This window comes from Eptesicus fuscus, chromosome 1, assembly GCF_027574615.1.
Source record: "Eptesicus fuscus isolate TK198812 chromosome 1, DD_ASM_mEF_20220401, whole genome shotgun sequence".
NCBI lineage: Eukaryota > Metazoa > Chordata > Mammalia > Chiroptera > Vespertilionidae > Eptesicus > Eptesicus fuscus.
In genome coordinates this window covers 136162942-136181229 of record NC_072473.1, presented here as the reverse complement: position 1 = coordinate 136181229, position 18288 = coordinate 136162942, and the positions used below count along the sequence as shown (strand labels likewise).

Here is an 18288-nt window from a genome sequence, read left to right as displayed (position 1 = left end):
TTTCCAGGTGAGGGGGGTTATGAGTCTGTGTAGCTACCCCATTGCAAAATTCAGGGGTGCCGTGCAGGCCTTAGTTTATGAACAACTTCATTGCAGCCTTCCTATTTCTGGCAAAGGATTCAATTACTCATTTTCAGATAAATTTTTAAAATTCCCTACTGGCAGCGCCACTAATTTATATGCATTTTCTAATTAGGGAAAATGTGTTTGTACATGGGTACCCTAACCTCAGACAGGGCACATTTGAGCCAAACAGTGCAAAAATCTCTCATTGTTACTGATTAGAATAGCTTAAGTGTATCTGCTCTCTCTATTCTTTAATAAGTCAAACCACTCAGCAATAGGAAAAAAGCTATTGTTTTACTTTTCCCTTGCTCAAAATGTTTCATAACCATTACTCTAATTTTGAGTGAATATTAATCCTTCTTTCCTCATAAAGAGACATTTAAAATTGCAAATTACCATTTGTTTCAAACAGTTGTCCCTGTTCACAAACACATTTCTTACACTTGGGATTAGAGAGGCCACTCAGCAAATCCTGAAGGTAATTTTTGGTTGACAATTAGCACAAAGAGTAGAGCATCATGGAAAATGTTGGAACTCTAGCCCTGAGGCCATCATGTTGAGCAGAAGTGAAAGATGATACCAACAGTAGAGGACAGTGCTTGAGACACCTGGTGAGATGGGCCTGGCTGTGCCCCTTGTGACTAGCAGAGCTATTATGAGGGCAAGGCAGTGATTTTTCCCAGTACATTCTCTAATAAAACTATGGTCCTACTGAAGAAGTATCACAGGGCAAATTGTTTAGATCTCACAAAACATGTGGGTATAAGAAAGTACTCCTATTCATAATCCAGGTTTACTGTTTCATCCTAACTTTCTGGGAGGTTTTTCCCTTAGCTGGCCACACTGGAACTTCCTGTGTTGTGGTAGGATTTTAGCTTACTGCTGCTTTTGGTATCCTGAAAATTGGCCGTTGAGTATTCTTACAGACAAAATTCCTTCTTGTAAAATTCCTAAAGTGCTGTTTTTAATTCATATGACCTGTGAGTGTCCATGAATACAGTTATTCTGATGTTGCATTAACCTTGTGTACCATAGCACATATTTCCTTCCTCTAAGACTCTTCCTCATTTGACTTCGTTTTATATGCTCAAGGCCATGTACATATCTAAGAGATACATAATCTTATGGCTTTGGTCCTAGATTTAGAAATGTCATGGCAGTCATTGTTTCATGTCCATTTTGAGTACCTTGGGTAGCCAAGTTCAGCAGAGCTTGGTTTCCTTCCTGTGTTGCTTAGTTATTATTGGAGATGTTGAACTCAGGTTTTCCTTCCTGGTGCCTCTTGAAACACAGCCATCTTTCCTCACAGGAGAGCAAACCCCTGCTGATAGGAAATCTTTCTGTGTGCACATATACACAGCAGTTTGCCAGCATGGATGGCTGCCAATGGTTTTCTCTAATAGCAAGGAGTTTGTTTTCCCTGGATGGCAGTGCTGTGCCACACAGGTGGCCTATGACACAGTAAGCTCCTCATTGATGGAAGCTTCTTCATGGAGAAGTGCCTCTGATGTGTCAAGTGATGCAAAAAATGTTTTCATATTGTAGTGATTTGGGGCTTATTGTGAAGCAGAGGATGTGTCAAGATTAGGGTATGCTGTAGGCCCCTCAAGAGGTAATAGATTTTCCCAGCTCCAGGAGGGCTGGCTGGCTATTATGGCAGACCTGGAGCTCCCAAAAGTACCATGAAGCCCCCCTCCCATTCTTGAATGGTCTGTTGAAGGAAAGTGTTAAGGATTTTCTACTAAGTGTCCTGACTTTGTAGGGCATGGCATGAATCTCTGGTTAACTCTGGGGGAAGGAAGGGGAGCTCCCTACAGGTATAACATCTTAGGGAATTATACCTCTCTTCCCACTAACTCCCTAATTCTGGAAATATGGTGTAGCCCTTTATCTTCTGTCCATTTTAATTGAAATTTTGTCTACTTATTACCTTAACTTTATGTGATATATTCTCTCAAAAACACTAAGCATGTACTCTAGGGTGCAATCTGATTGCTACCTATAAACAACTTTTTCAATACAGTAGAAAATAGCAGAATGCTAGATTAAATCACTTACACCTAAAGATGGATTGCTATTATATTGCCTGTTAAGTATATTTTTCTTTTGCCCTGGCCATTTTTGCTCAGTAGTTAGAGCATTGGCCTGCAGAACTGAAGGGTCATGGGTTTGATTCCAGTGAAGGGCACGTGCCTTGGTTGCAGGCCCTGGTTGGGGTGCAGGCCATTGGCAGTCAGTTGATGTGTCTCTCACATCAATGTTTCTCTCTCTCTGTGTCTCTCCCCCTCCCTTGCATTATCTCTAAAAAAATCAATAGAAAAAATATCCTCGGGTGAGGATTAACAAAAAAATATCTTTCTCTCTTAAAATACTATAATTTTAATACAAAATATTCCTTTTAAAGTGAAATTTCAGGGACTCTGACATTTATATGAGAAGTAAAGATTAGAGCAAGATCACACCTCATACCTCTCTAATGACATTAAGTTGGAGACATCTGTTGGTGAGGAGACTGATTCTGCTTTGGAGGTTAAATAGCAGTGATGAGGAATACATTTATTGAGTACTTTCTAAATATTAGGCATAGTATGAAGCACTTTAGCTGTAATTAATTCAATCTTCACAATACTTCCATGAGATAAGCATGGTATCCCTACTTGACACATGAGATAAGGGAAGGTTTGCCCAGGGTCCCACCCAAGGTTAGGTAGTCAAAGGAGCTAGATTTTGCATCTGGTCATAAGACTTTGCTCAGTCTTCATGCCAAAGAAGATTTGTGAGTAAGTTCTTTGCCTTAGAGATGAGTGCACAGCCTTCCAATGAGAGGTCCCAAGTAGTTTCCAGTGTGATTGATGCTCAGAGTGTAGCCCTCTCTAAGAATTTATACTGTCTGTAGTTCTAAAGAGAGGCTTTGAACTTTCTCAAGTGAAAGTTTGTTCCTTTGAGATGTTTGTTGGAGTTGAAGAACAAAGAAAATTGCATGACCCAACTTGAACTTTAAAGGATGGGTAGAATATTGAAAGATGGGAAGGAGTGTTTTTCAGGTTGGAGAAACTGTATGAGCAAATGTATAGAGCTGACACTTTTTATTCAAACAAATAAAAAAGAGTATACAAAAAGGTCACAATGGGGACATTTTTAGCAATGTGCTTGGTTGGTAAGACTCAGGAAATAGTACTTAATAGTAAAACATGAAATTGAGATTTGATGTATAATAAACCAGTTTCTCCAGTTTTACTAAGGAAAACAAAATCGTCGGTATGGAAGCTTGACATGAAAGAAAAGAAATCAGTGACAAAGGAACAAAGCAGAGGTTAAGGAGGAAAAACTGGGAATTTAAACCATTTTTCTTTGGTGGTAATGAGTGAAAGTTAATGAGAAGGAAGGGCAGAAGGGCTGATATCTTTGCTATAAAAGACCAATAGGGTAACTCGCCAGAGTTCATAGCACCCCATGAATTCTCTGTGCTTCTCTCACTCCAACACTATGAACTTTGCTCTTAGTGTAGGATGAATAGCTCCAGTGAGTATGATAAAATTAGTGGAGCTCAAACTACCCCTCTGTTCTCAGTAAACTATGCACAGGAGATATATTTTGATTCAATAGAGTGATGTATAGGCTAAAATTATTCTGAGTCACCTGTTTTTGAGACCATTTTGCTGAGAAGTGCTGATGCTTCTGACCTTGAGTTTAAGAAACAGCAGCACTGTTGTTCTTGTGACATTCTGTGACGTTCAATTTGTTTTTCAACCTGTATGACTGGACGATAGTTATTGGGAATAGGGAGAAGGCACGCTAACATAAAAATAAATCTTCATACAGCATAGTGTACCTTAGTTGTTCAGTAATTTAATGAGTGTCCCTTTTGACTTGTATCTTTTGAATTTTCTTAATGATTTTTGAATTTCTAAATAAATTAAATATTATCACTATAAACAGTTCTGATAAATCTACCCATTTCCCAGAAACTCTTTCATACCCCTCTCTGTACTATAAGCATGTCAAACTCACAGCCTATGGACCATATGCGGTCCATAATGAATATTTTTGTGGCCCAGCCAATATAATGGTATGTTAGAAACGTTTTAATAAAAAATTTGTAACTTAATTTTTATAATGTCCTGTTATACATAATCTGTATCTACAAAAGGCTAATATGATAAGTGTCCGACTGGTCACTATGACAAGCACTGACCACCAGGAGGCAGATGCTCAACACAGGAGCTGCCATGATGCGCACAGAGAAATGGCACCACGGACCTGGTGCCCACAAAGCAACACTCGGCTGCCACCACCCCGAAGCGACACCCCACCAAATCACAGCCAACACTGCCAAGACCCCATGGTACAAAATGTGGCCCACAGCCCAGTCCAGCCCGGAAATGGTCGCTGTGGACGCTGGGTAATGATGTCACATAGCAACACCCAGCTTCCTCTCCCTAGCAACTAGCCTCCTTGCAGTTACTTCAGCCCAGGAACACAACTTGCTGTATAGCCAGGTACAAACATTTCACACTTTAAACAAATGTCTGTGAAGCTTTTTCCCATGCCTCATCTCATTTGATCCTCACAGAAGTCCTGGAGTAGGTAGATAGGAGACTCAGTGAAGTCCTATTTTCTTTTCATTAGCCGGAAAACAGAGATTTAGAAAGTTTAGAAACTTGACCCGACTGAAAAGAAGTGGACCTTGAAAATGACTTCAGATTTTGTCACTGTGCAGAATATAGTCAAATGCTGCTGTAGTTAAATATTTTACCCTTTGTTCTCCCTGCGTGATCTACAATAATAATCTGCTTCGTGTTGATATTTACTGCTGTGTTGCTGACAATTACCTGAAAGAGAAGTTGGGGTGCTTCACTGGGCTGGAAAAAGTTTAGCTAAATCAGAAAGCAGGTCTAATTAAGCAAGTTTACTCTATATCTATAAAAGGCTAAGTTGACTTGCGCATGAACGATACATATAAAGCTCTCACTGGCACCAATCGCGCACGTGTTTCCATCTGTCATTGTTGATCGTGAATTTGGTTGACACTTCTATTATAGAGAAAGGGTGAATAGCGATATTAAAATATGTCTTCTAATTAATTTCCTTTCAACATGCACAAATCCATGCACCAGGCCACTAGTTATTAATAACAAACTACAATGTTCGCTAATGACTGATTACTATAATCGTGTTGCATTCATTTCCCTTACGTGCCTTACATGCAGTTCTCTCCACTAATACTAGCAGCAAATATTTTGGCGGCCTATTTCCACATCATTAGTCTTGTACTGACTTGTTTGGTGTGCGCAACAGGAAATATTTCGCTTTTGGAGAACAAGAAAAATGAGTTTATTTGCATTACGCTTATTAATTTGTGCAGTTATTCAGTGTCTGGTAAGTTAATATTCAAGAAAAAATATTAATTTTATGTTAACGACTAGAGGCCCGGTGCATGAATTTGTGCATGGGTGGGGTTCCTCAGCCTGCCTGGTGATCTGGGCGATCTGGGCCATCTCACTCAGTCCTGATCAGGGCTGATCGGGGCCAACTGGCCGGCAGGAGGGAGAGACCATGGGAGGTTGGCTAGCCATCAGAGGTTGGCTGTGGGAGTGCACTGACCTCCAGGGGGCAGATGGTCAGTGCACATCATAGCGACTGGTCAACTGGTTGTTAGGTTGACCGGTCATTTGGTAGACCAGTTGTAATGGTTGCTTAGGGTTTTATATATGTAGATTACTCATTTATTTCAGCCCTTTCTATTCAGCATGTCTCTATCAAAATAAACCTATGTTTCTATGGAAATGGAAGCTTTTGTTTTTTGTGGGGTTTTTTTGTGTGGCCCACATAAACTTAAACCTTGTTTATTTGGCCCATGTTAGCCTTTGAGTTTGACATGCTTGCTGTACTAGAATTTTTCAGAGGCCTTTAAAGGGGACACTTTATAGACTTTGAAGGAATCTGTATGGACAAATGAGTGACTTAAATTCTAGTCTTGGTTCTGCCTCTAGCTAGCTGCATGATCTTGGGGCAAATATTTTGCTTCTCTAGCCCTGTCTTCTTACTTTTAAAATTGTGGAGGTTGGACAAGGTGATGATGTTGACAAAGATAATAGCTAACATTAATTGGATGCTTCTGATGCACCAGGTAGTGTTCTAAGTACTTTACCCATATCAACTTGCTTAATCTTCCCAACAACCCTAGCAAGAAAGCACTGTCATCACTGAACCCATGTTGCAAATGAGGAAAGCTCTAGTGACTTCATCACAGTTTATGTGCATAGTGATATTTGATATATATGCTGTAATTATATGCATTCATGTGAAATGAAATGTCCTGAAATTATGAAAATTGCATTAAAGTAATAGATTTGGGATGTTACTCCATTTTTAAAATTCTCTCTTTAGGAGAGAGAGCAAGCATATGTGCAATCAAGCAACTTCATTGCTTTCATCTTTACTTCTGGTATATGTGTGTCTTAAGGCTGCCAGAATCTGGTGGCCATGAGAGAGCAGGTTGAGTTCTTGGTCCTTCACTGAAATCAGCACTTACATTCTCTTGTACTCCACTTAGAAAGAACAGCACTAATGTGTATCTTGAATATAATTCAACCTGAAAACAATCTGACATTTGAAGATCACTAAGGTGCCCTGGGGCAGAAGATCTACAAGGAAGTTTAGAAAGGGGTGGCCTGACTATAGATTTTCTTTTATTTACACTCAGCTGGAAAGGCAAACATTTAAAAAATTATCTTCACTGTCCTGTTCTAACAGAAGTTTCTTCAGGTTGTTTTTGCTAGCTACAGACTTTTAGTTAAGTTCTGTAAATTATTCCTCACTTGGATTGAAGGGAGAAAACACATTCAGTTAATACATAAACCATCACAATAAATTTGTCCTAACTTTCACTGAATATATTTCTATACAGAATTTTGTTACATGATTCTCTTTTTAAGACTGTTAATTTCTATCAGGTACAAAATCTGTTGAGAAAATAAGCATTTCTTGAGTGGGTGTGGTAAGTAGGACACTGACACTGAGTGCTACTGGTTGTATGTTAAGATGACAAGAAGGATATTACAAGTATTACATAGAATTTATGAACAAAATACTTTATACTGTAAAGCACATTACAAATGTAAGATAATATTTTTCTTGTTACATGAAATCCAAGGACATTTTCTTCTTCCTGCTGTCTCTAATATATAAAAATAAAAGCATAATATGCTAATTAGGCCTGACAGCTGAACGACCTTCTGGACGTCCTTCCGAATGACCTTCTGGATGAAGCTGGGGCTTCGAGGGCTGAGCCCCTTGCACGAATTTCATGCATCGGGCCTCAAGTGATTATATAATAACATTTCTTCACTCATTTTTTTTTTCTGCTTGAGTTTTGAGGCCTTCTCCCAAAACACAACTCGATCAAGATAAAAATTCTCTCCATTACCCCTTGTGCCACCTCATGTCAGTCTTGTCCCCTCCTTGGATAGTCACTCTTATGATTTATATATCATAGGTTAGTTTAGGGTTTTGCAATTTAAATAACTTAAGAATCAACAAATGCCACTATTATGTTATTCCCACTGTGTAAAGAGGGCCCCTGGTGCAATCCCAAACTTTCTTGCCTTTTAAATTCAGTATATTATTTACTAAAAAAAATATTAATACCCTCTAGCATTTTGGAATATTTTTTTCATTGCTTGTGCCTAAGTAATGTGTTCTAGATGAGACCTATTTGCTATCAGAGTGCTCTGTCTAATCATGTTTATCAAAACTAGATGCCACAGGATATATATATAGTTAACACAGTCCCAAGAGGGACTCATATGTTTTCAGGGAGCTGTTTACTGGGGCTGTGCTAAGGTGTTCACGGAGGTATAGAACACAAGTTAAAAGACCATTTATAAGAGATAGCATGGGAAATCCTAAGCACAATCAGAAGAGGATTAAATGATTACTGTCTTTCAGGAAAGGCCTCTTGCCAGAAAGGGCATTTTTAGTTGGGTTTTGGATGGCAGGTTGGACCTGGCTGGGCATCAGTGGAACAGGAGGCCTGAGCAGGTAGAACCAGCAGGTACCATGCTGGAGTGAGCTCAGCAGTGGCAGCTGTGTCACCACAGGGATAAAATGTAGAGCTGTATTTCCCCCATGACCATTACCAAGAGCTAGTTACATAGCTCTTCTAAGGAGTTATATACTTGTTTTATAGGGAATAGATTTCTGGTGCAATATACTGTTACTAATAGCACCTTATTACATATGTAGCTTCTCTTTTTCTAATGTATGTCAGGTTTTTGAAAGAACCTTTCTCTATATGTGAAAAGTATGAAGGTTGCCTCTATAGTCTTTGTACATTTATATTTAACCAGCTTCACTGATTCTTAAAGTCAGCCAGGATTTCTACTCTAGCTGAGAAATGGTAGAGTATAGTTGCCTAGGGAAAATAGAGCTATTATTAATAGGGCAAACACTCCTTCAAGTGCCATATCCCCTTTTAAAGAACACAGATTATTTTAGTTGCAACCTCATTACATTGCTCTTCATGTGACAAAAATTATGTGGTCTTTCACTTCCTTTTATAGATAAAAGGAAATATAACTCAGAATCTGGGAAAATGGTTTCCCTAGTTCCTATGTCGCAAAGCTCCTATTCAGTCATATATGAAAATCCAGGGAGATAATTGGCGAGGAAAATCACTAGGTTTACTGAACAATAGCATCAAACAACCTTTCAGGCAATTCTGCATTTCCCTGCTGGCTTTCCATCCATAGAACTTCTGTTCTGTGGTTGCCTTCTGTTGTCACATTTGCAAGGCAACCCACTCCATTTTGGGCAATGCCTATTACTAGAAAAATTGTCCTTGTATTGAGACAAAAATCTTTCCTTCTGTTAATTTTCCTAATACTGGCATAAATATAGACTTTTGAAAATTGGCCTAAAACACAGATATCATGTCTAACGCTGTTTTCAAAGCCTGTTTTTCATCTGTAAAACAGAGATTAAAAATAAATGTGATGGAAAAAATAAATGGGATGAAGCATATAGGAAGCATGGTACTGCTCAATAAAGGCCATTTATTCCAGGCACGTACACAATTAACTGTGTTTTCAGATTGTGTCCTTAGTTTATGAATGATTGCATATCCCCCTTGCAGGCTATGGGGTAGGCAGATAGGACACCACTTTGGGCCAGAGCTGCTTTGAAAGTCAGATGGTCCTTGTGTAGATTTGTTTGTGATAGCTACCATTTCTGGCTCATCATAACATATACATCAGGATATTTATTTCCCATCCTGGTTTTTAAAGTGTCAAGAAGTAGCGTGAAGCAGAACATGTTTTCATTTCTATAGAGCTTCCTGCCTCAATGGGGAGGAATAATGGAGAGCATTTTTAAAATAAATAAATTAGTGACTATGCCTGCATATTTTATTTTTTAATTGTGGCAGCCGAATTCTCAGGGTTTGAGAGTCACTCTGGCATCAGTGCCAGGATGGATGACACTAGCTTTCGAGGTTTTCTTATAGAACTGTTAGAAGTTGAGGGTTTGGGAGAAAGAACCTTCTCCAGTCAGGCTACATTAGAACACTTAGTATAGTGTCCAGCACATAGTAAGGACCTACCCTTTCTCTAACTATTGTACAGTTGTTGTGTTTTTTTTTTTAAGAGAGAAACATTTTTGCTGGTATAAGCACTGCTCATTCTCCTAACCATCAATTACAGACCTCATGGAGTTATAGAATGTTAGAGCTTCAAATTACATTTCCATTAGTGGTGATAGATTAGACCAAATCATTCCCATGTGTTCTTATTTAGGCCCCCTTGTGGTCAAAAGCAGACATTTGTGAAGCATTTTGAGAAGCAATGTCCACTATATGGACTTAACTTTACAAGGACCAGGTAGGTAGTTGCACTCAGATAAAAACCTGTTATTTGGTAAATTCGCTTCAGTTAATATTTTCCCCAGAGTACCTATCAACATTAGACATTTGAACTTTCCCCCTATGTGTTATTGGTAGCAGTATCACATATTTGTGCAGTGAGCATATTTGAATGTTGAGAGGGAAGTGATTTTGACCCCTAACTATTGACCCCATGAGAAAGTTAGGACTACTGAAAGGAGGTAAGTATCTTATTATTGAATATTACATGCATGCCTCTTCCACATATTTTTTTCACTCAATAATAGGCCCTCTTCTAGCATTAGGTGTTATCAGCTCCAATTTCATGGACAAAGAGGCGTGAGTTTCCTCACCCCCCTCACCCCCTCACCCTCATCAATTCATAGCCAGATAGAGCACAAGCCTTAATAGATTTCTTCACTAAGTTCTAACTTATTCCTGTTTATTTACACAGGTGTGTGTAAGATATAATGGAGATATATATATATATATATATATATATATATATATATATATATATATATATATATATGATTATGATTTTGTTTTTGGTATTTTGAAAATGATAATCCCATTTAGAAATTATGCAAAGAAAATACCCTTTTTAAAATAATGGAACTCCTAGAAATCTAAATTTGTTCAACATAATAATCGTGAGAGAAACATGTATTGCTCAGTCACAGGTTGGCATGTAGGTTCACATTTATGGAATAATTGTTAGGGCTAGTTTATTCAGGTTCATTCCTATCCAGTAACTCTCAAGGACATGGCCACTGTAAGGGAGCTGAATTTGAAGAATAGGTTGATACTAAGGTTCATTCTGCATTTATGAAGCTTCTATTATGCAGTCACTATATGCACAGTGACTGGCTTTCAAATTAAAAATTGGGAATTATGATCAGACAAGCAGTGATTCTACTTAAAATAGATATTAGGACAGAATGTCTGAAGGACATGATGTGTTAGAAAATCAGGCACAGGATATGAGTGAGGCTTTGGTGTTTACAAAGGAGTTAAAGGACCTTATTTCCTCCCACAAGGCTCTTTAAATCTTGATGTATACACAATTAACAATACAGGATATGATACATTTGTGGTCAGCAGAAACTTTCTATCAATATGCATGAATAATATAGTTGTAGCTTGTTTATAAGCTTATCTTGACATGATCTTCTTTTAAAATATATTTTCTTATTAGTTTGGAATTTTATCCATATTTTCACAGCTGGTTCAGTCCTAGGTCACTGAGGAATGGAAGCAAAGGAAGTGGTTTCTCTCTATAGTGCTTCCTGCACTTGGTCAGCCACCTGCTAATGATTCTAATGCTGTTCATACTCCTGGTACTCATGCTTTATGTGTTTACTGGGTCAACATATTTTATATACAAGTGAAATCAAATGGGGTTCCATGGAGGAGATGTGTCATAGAGGGAATCCCCAAAACATTAAGCTTCTGTCACTGTAGCCACTATAGCTGCTCCTGATTTCTAAGTACCTAAATCTCCTTGTAAGTGGCTTTGCTGGCCCCAATTCATAATAGGTATTCACCTACTAGTATATGCAGTCTATTTATATATCTGGGTCATTACTAAAACCAGAGATGTGAGCTACATCCAGACAGCCTTAACCTCTGGTTTGTTCACTTCTTCCTTTTACATGCTCTTGGAGACTAGAAGTTGGAGTACGACACATATTATTAGTGTAAATTTTTAAGGAGAACTCATCAACAATACTTACTAGTATAAATAAAAAAGTAATGCCAAGAGGCTCAGAATAAGCTGCCCTTAAAATTTCTCTATGGCATAATGGGATATTGCTCAATGTGCTAATAAGTGTGTAGTGAAAGGATTTTAGGACCTTTCTTTTGGGATTTTTTTAAAGAGGGAAGAGACCTAAAATCTTGAATCTTGTAGGGTAATATACAGGAAATGAGAAACCAATTCAGGGATGTCCATTCTTTCCTAGTGAGATATACAGAGTTCCTAAAAACATGCTTAGAAATTTAATGTGACACTTAGTTGAATAATAGAATTAAGTATAAGTTGTAACTGCTTGGGCCTTATTGGAAGGGGTTTAGTTATTCAAGTAGTAAAAGGCTATTTTAATAAGTACCCTTTATTATGATTTTAGCAGCCATGTAGCCCTGATTTTCTGTGATAGGCCTATTTCAAATGTCTCTACCATGTTCAGACTCAGTGTTTAATTCATAAAGTACTGTTACCATATTTATCAGTTTCTATCAGTTCCTGGGCCTCTAGGCCATTAGAGATTATTCAGTCTCCAGCCTGTCACATGCTCAAGCCACTCCTCACCTAGACTCCCATGGACTAACTACAAAACCCAACCAATACAGGCCCTTGGTAAATGTTGGATCTTGGCCCTTCTGAGGATCATTTGGGCAATTCAAGGAGACAGATAAAACTTAAGCACTCGGCTCCTATAGATGTGACTGGAGCCAGTCCAGTCATTTCATAGATGAAGAACTAAGAAACAGATATGCAACATGACTGGTACAAGCTAGTGGTTGTATTTTGAAGACCTCTGGGAGAAGGAAGCATTGTTTGTTGGACTTAATGCATTCTTAGTGTCATTTCCTATGAGATGATTAGCTGCTTCACTACCGAGGTGAAGAAGATGCTATGGTGGGCCCACAGAGCTGAAATTCCTGACTTTTCATAATGCCATTCAAAGCCCTATATATATTTTCAAAAGCATCTATGATCTGTTAGACAGTATGCACTTCAGACCATGGTTATATAGTCATTGATAAAATTGAAATGGAAGCTAAAGTTTGTGACAAATGAATTCTTTGGAACTTGAATTCTATGAATTGGCTATAGGATGAAATATTTAAATAATAAATATAATCTTAGTGGGCTGTACTGGGTATATAAATGAGTACCATGTCTGCTCATTGGCGTACATGGGATCAATGAACTGTGGTGGTATTCTCTTCCCCCATTAAGTTTTTAGAAGAGAAAGAAAGTCTCTTCCATGTCTCCTACTTTTCCTATTAGCAACTACCTTCATAGATGTGTCCACTGTGTTCTGCATCTCCTCACTATCACCTGTCTTCCAGTGTTGTCCTTTCATGTTCTAGCCTTAGCCCTTGTCATTCCAACCATCCTCTGCTTTTGTTTCCTGAGACACACTGTTCCTTCAGCTGTCACTTCTGGCCTGAACCCTCACTTGCAGCTCTGATGAAATCCTAAATTCTGAACTCTAGCCTCCCAGCCATAGCTGCCATCTGAACATGTTATATGTGTCACCTCAAAACCAACAGAAAACAGGACCTAGAACAGAGAGGTTTCCTATTGGTTCTCAAATTCAGTTTTAACATCATTTAAAATCCTCTTAATTCTCTCACTGTTCAAATTTCTGTATTCATATTTAATGATGCCACTGATCCCCCACCCTGTATTGTGTGTTCTCTTCCACATACATATACATAGACATAAAACTAAGGGAGAAAAAGATTGAATTGGCTAATATACTTGCCTAGAAAGAAGAAGCTCAAAGCATGTCTTGTTGCTCTTAAGATAGCAGTGTCATCATTTAAAAGGAAAGCTTGTTGTCATGCCAGTGAGCTAATGAATTTTTGGAATTCTGTGTAAAACTATAACATATGACTCACTGTGCATGTTCCCTTCCCTCACCCAGCAACCACTTGTCACCTTGGAAAGCTGGCAGAACAGTGGAGTTTGCATCCAGAAATGAGTTGACTTTCTACTCCTACTGCTGATGGTTTGTCAGTCACAGGGTTAGGGTTAGAGAACCTCATAAACTTTCTTGTGCTTATTTGCCCAATGGTACATCTATAATTATATTTCAGAGTTAATAGATTTGAATAAATATGAAGCTTGAGGTTCATATTTATTGTTGAATGTTAGAGATGGGGGAAGCACTGAAAATCAGGTTTGCCTGCCTCCTGGTCCTACTGAACAGGGAATTGAGACCCTGAAAGGTTAGCTGATCTGTCCAAGGCCACATAGCTAATTTGTGACAAAACTACAGCTGAAATCCTGATATCCTAATCCCCAGCCACAAACTCTTCCATTTATCTTCCTTTTAAATATACTAGGTCTCCTCTTGCCATTCATCTGGGCTGAGTTCTCAAGCCTGTGGAAAAGCCCCAGTAAATTCTGGTTCTTAGTTTATTTTAAAACAATCATTTACACAAATAATTTTTAATAAAATAAGTTGTAAATGTGACAGATTCACACTGTTATTCTGATGACACAAGTTTAATCAGAATGTCTGTGGTCTGTAAGCACAAATGGAAGTGGGCTCAAGTAAAATGCCTCTGGGCATCTGAGAAACATGAAAGTTCAGTATCCCTGGCTCCTTTGCTTGTAGTTTTTTTTTTTTCTTCTCCCATGGCCTGGCAATTGTTTTATAATACTTACCCCAAGATGACCACCACTGCCACCACCAGATATGGTTTTACTCACCTCAGGGTGTACTGCAGCCTAACCTTTTTCTCCCTTGTCTATTGAACCCTTTCTTCTTTGTCCTTAACATTGTTGTTTCTCCAGATTACAATGCTGACTCAGATTGGCTAGGTTTTCAGAGAATTTCAGAGGGTAGAGTAGGTGGATGGATAACATGAAACTTTTCCCCTTGTCAAATCTACAATTGGTTGCTTATTCATTCATTCAACAGACATATTGGACATTGACTATGTCCAAGACACACAGCTTCTGCCCTTAAGGGAATCATAGTACTAGATGTGCATGGGAGGGGGAATAGAGCACAGTATGACAAACAATGGAATACTACAGAGTAAGTTTTGTTTAAGGAGGCTGGGATAAGTATGTACAATGTACCAAAAGAGTTTAGGATGTAGACAGGTAGTGATAGGAAGGGTAACAAAGCTAGGTAATAGGATCATCAAGAGCAATGGTTAAGAAGCAATAAAGAATGGGAAGTTCACAGAGAACTACACTTTCCTGGAATGATATAGAATGTACAAAGAGTCATGAAGGAGATGAGGCTGCAAATACGTGGAGTTTGGGTTTTCAAACACAATTTGTCCATCAGGAATGTTTGAGTAGAAGACCAACATTTGAGAAGGCATTTTCTCTCTAGATTGGTCTTAGATTCTTAGCACGTGGGTGCTTGAAGGGGCCTAGCTATCCCAGTCTTCATGTCATTCAGTAGAAGAGTGCCTTAGAGGATGACCAACTTGGTCAACGTCAAGATGTTGGATGTTTTTTACCCCATGCAATATGGTGCCCACTGACAGTCTTTAAGAGGCAACCTTGAAATTTGCAAAAAAAAAAAAAAAAAAAAAAGGGGAGGGTGATATTTGTATAATTTACATTAAATGAATATTTAACAAGTTGATATTATAGGCTTTGTACTTTGCATGAGGAGAGATTTCTTATACAAAGCAATGGTTACACTTGGAGGAATTATTTTTGGAAAGAAGAAAAGGAATAAAAATGTTAATACTGTTTGCCTTAAAATCAGAATTTTTGTTAACTTTGACAACCACATATAATATTTGTTATGGTGGTAAGTGAACGTTATGAAATCACTGGTCATAGAAATATATGATAATATCAGACTCAAATTTGGTCAGTAGTGTATACCTTCATTAAAACAATATCATTCTAATAATGACTGGTAATAGTAATGTATGGACTGCAGCTGCTCAATGTATGTCTGAAGTATTATTGAATCTTTGGAGACAGTCATGTGAAATTGCAAGTTTCTAAATGAGACCTATATTCAGTCTAAATAAAAATGATTAACTTAATCGAATTTTTGCTTTTGTTTAATACATTGTGACATTTACAGCTTTAGGCAGATAGTGCTAGAGTGGGAAGTAAGGGAGAAAGTTTTTCTTTGGTTCCATTTTTAACTTACCTCACAGTATTTACCTTATGGAGAAGTTTTGTAAGTATTTGGCATTTGATGGACTCTGTCTTATAAAATAGAGGTTCTAAGACCCAGAGAAATGAAATATATTTGTTTGTCAATGAATATTAAGCATTTACTCTGTGCCTGGCACTGTGCTAAGATTGAGTAATAAAAGACAGCTTAGGCACTATTATTTCTACATAATGTTCAATTCAATTTGTTCTTATTCCTAATAAGTGGAGAACTGAATGTTACATTTTGATTCTGGTAGGTGAAAAACCTTTTATGTTTCCATTTGGAGGAATATGGAAGAAGAGGCTGTTCAAGGAAGGTACTTTCTGTAGCAACCACCAGGTGTCAGCAGAGGACGTGAAACTCTTGGCAACATTTGAGATCTCGGTTGTCTTATCTCACACTAAGGTCATTTCCATTTGAACTTTTCAAAGGCAGTAGACCTCCACTGGGCCACCATCTCCCAAATAGTAATGTCAGACATTTTCTCCTGAAGACTGTATCACACCCATTCCTTTACCTTGTAAAAGTTGAGTTAGTTCCTCAATCTTTTCATGATTTTAAGCTTTTAATTCTTTCATGGTTAATATTTCTTACAAAGTAGAGAGGCTATTGGGGGTAGGAGTAAGGGAGTATCACCAAATTCTTGTTTCTACTGAACCCTTCTCCCCAAATATGTGGAGCCCACTCTCACCTGATATGGGGAAAGGTGCAGGGTCTGTTCTTTTTCCTGCACAGTGAAACAATATGATGGTGGAGCTTGATGGCTCCAAATTGCATAAGGAGTTTTCAGAAATATGGAGAGAGGCCTTGGCATCTTCACTGGCCCAGCTGTTTGGTTCCTCATGCAGCATATATCTGGTGGTGTTCACTTACAGATGTTATGGAACAGTGAACAGTGTATTGATCGACAGGGGAAATGTTGGTGAGGTGGGTATTGATTTGTATCATACTGGTTTTCTCCAGTTTCTCATCTGGCCTCCTCACTTGAATGGGCAGACTGGACAGGGTACTGAGGCATTTGGTATGGGGGAGAGCTCCCTTGGACACCCAGGCTTTTTTTTGGCCTCATAAGCTTTTAGAAGTGGTAGCAGAGGGCTAAGTTGCTAAGCTACTAATAAACTGAAGGAGAAGCCAGTTTTGGAGCCAGAGACACAGTCAACCATTGGCTTCAGTAACTAAAGCTTCAGTGGTTGGAGAGTAGGGCATAGCATGTAGCCCCAAGTCTATTTTCTGAAGTAAGGGCCCAACTGATGCAAGGTTCTAGAGTTTAGACATGCTGTAGGGATTTCTTTTGGCCTGATCAGTAGGGTTTGACACATTGCATTAAAGTTAATTCCAGGAGTTATTTGGATTCTTCTGTTGCTTTATATTGACTAAAGTAATATAAATAAGGTGGTGAATCAACATGGATTCAAAAATATTTTGAACGTTTTGCTTTTGTAGAGATTTTTGTGAAAATAGTGAAAGAAAATTACCTTGTTCCCTAAAACATGTGAAATGACCTGAAAACATGCGAAATGTCCTTAAAACATACTATGTACACACATACCCTTGAAGAGGGTAGCTGACATTACTATTGGGGTTATACCTAGCTCAGCATCAGGTAGTGACTCTCAGACTAGACCTAGAAAGTCTCTGAGAACTGTATTAGGATATACTTCTTAAGCAGCTTAAAAAGTTCTTTATTGTTGGCCTCACTTCCGATTAATGTAGTAACTGCATATGGGATTGTATAAGATAGATCTAATTGTACAAAATCAGTGTTTTTGCTCTATGATGGCTTTAGTTAATGGTCTTCAACATTTTCCCATTACTTTAGGGAATCCTACAGCAATTGCCAATTTGCTCATTCAAACTGGAGTTGTCATATTCAGGCCACAATGATTGTCACCTCTCTCAGCAGCAGTTTTACACTCTCTTCTCCTCCCTTCCCATTTTCAGATCACTGGGGTGATCCTGCTGGCTGTTGGAGTCTGGGGCAAACTCACTTTGGGCACCTATATTTCCCTCATTGCCGAGAACTCCACAAATGCTCCCTATGTCCTCATTGGAACTGGCACTACTATCGTTGTTTTTGGCCTGTTTGGATGCTTTGCTACATGCCGTGGTAGCCCATGGATGTTGAAACTGGTGAGTATGTCACAACATCATACTAATTTTTCAATTCCTTTTTGCAATCAATCACATGAAAGCAAAGTGGCCTTTCTTGAAGCCACAGATAAGACTTCAATATTCATTGATTCTAATTTTAGTCCAGACTTTTACATAATCCACCCTTTAATCCCTTAGAGGGAAAAACAACCCCAAACACAGCCTGGCACAAAAACAAAAACAAAAACAAAAAAACCAGTCCTGGTCCCCTGAGGTAAATGATGAGAAATCAGTTCTAATAGGCCATTTATATCCTTGTGGCAAGACGCCCTGTTCCAGTTTTGAATCCTGTCTTAGAATCCAGTTTTGAAT

At 38.4% G+C, this 18288-nt stretch overlaps 1 protein-coding gene across 1 annotated transcript in view; it reads left to right on the top strand.

The window, feature by feature from the left end:
• The window catches only part of TSPAN7 (tetraspanin 7), a 91102-nt gene that overhangs the window by 55553 nt on the left and 17261 nt on the right, over nt 1-18288 (top strand). Inside the window, exon 2 of the mRNA XM_008153039.3 lies at nt 17767-17955. Coding sequence (XP_008151261.1) covers nt 17767-17955 — 189 coding nt within the window. The remainder of the gene's footprint in view (nt 1-17766; nt 17956-18288) is intronic.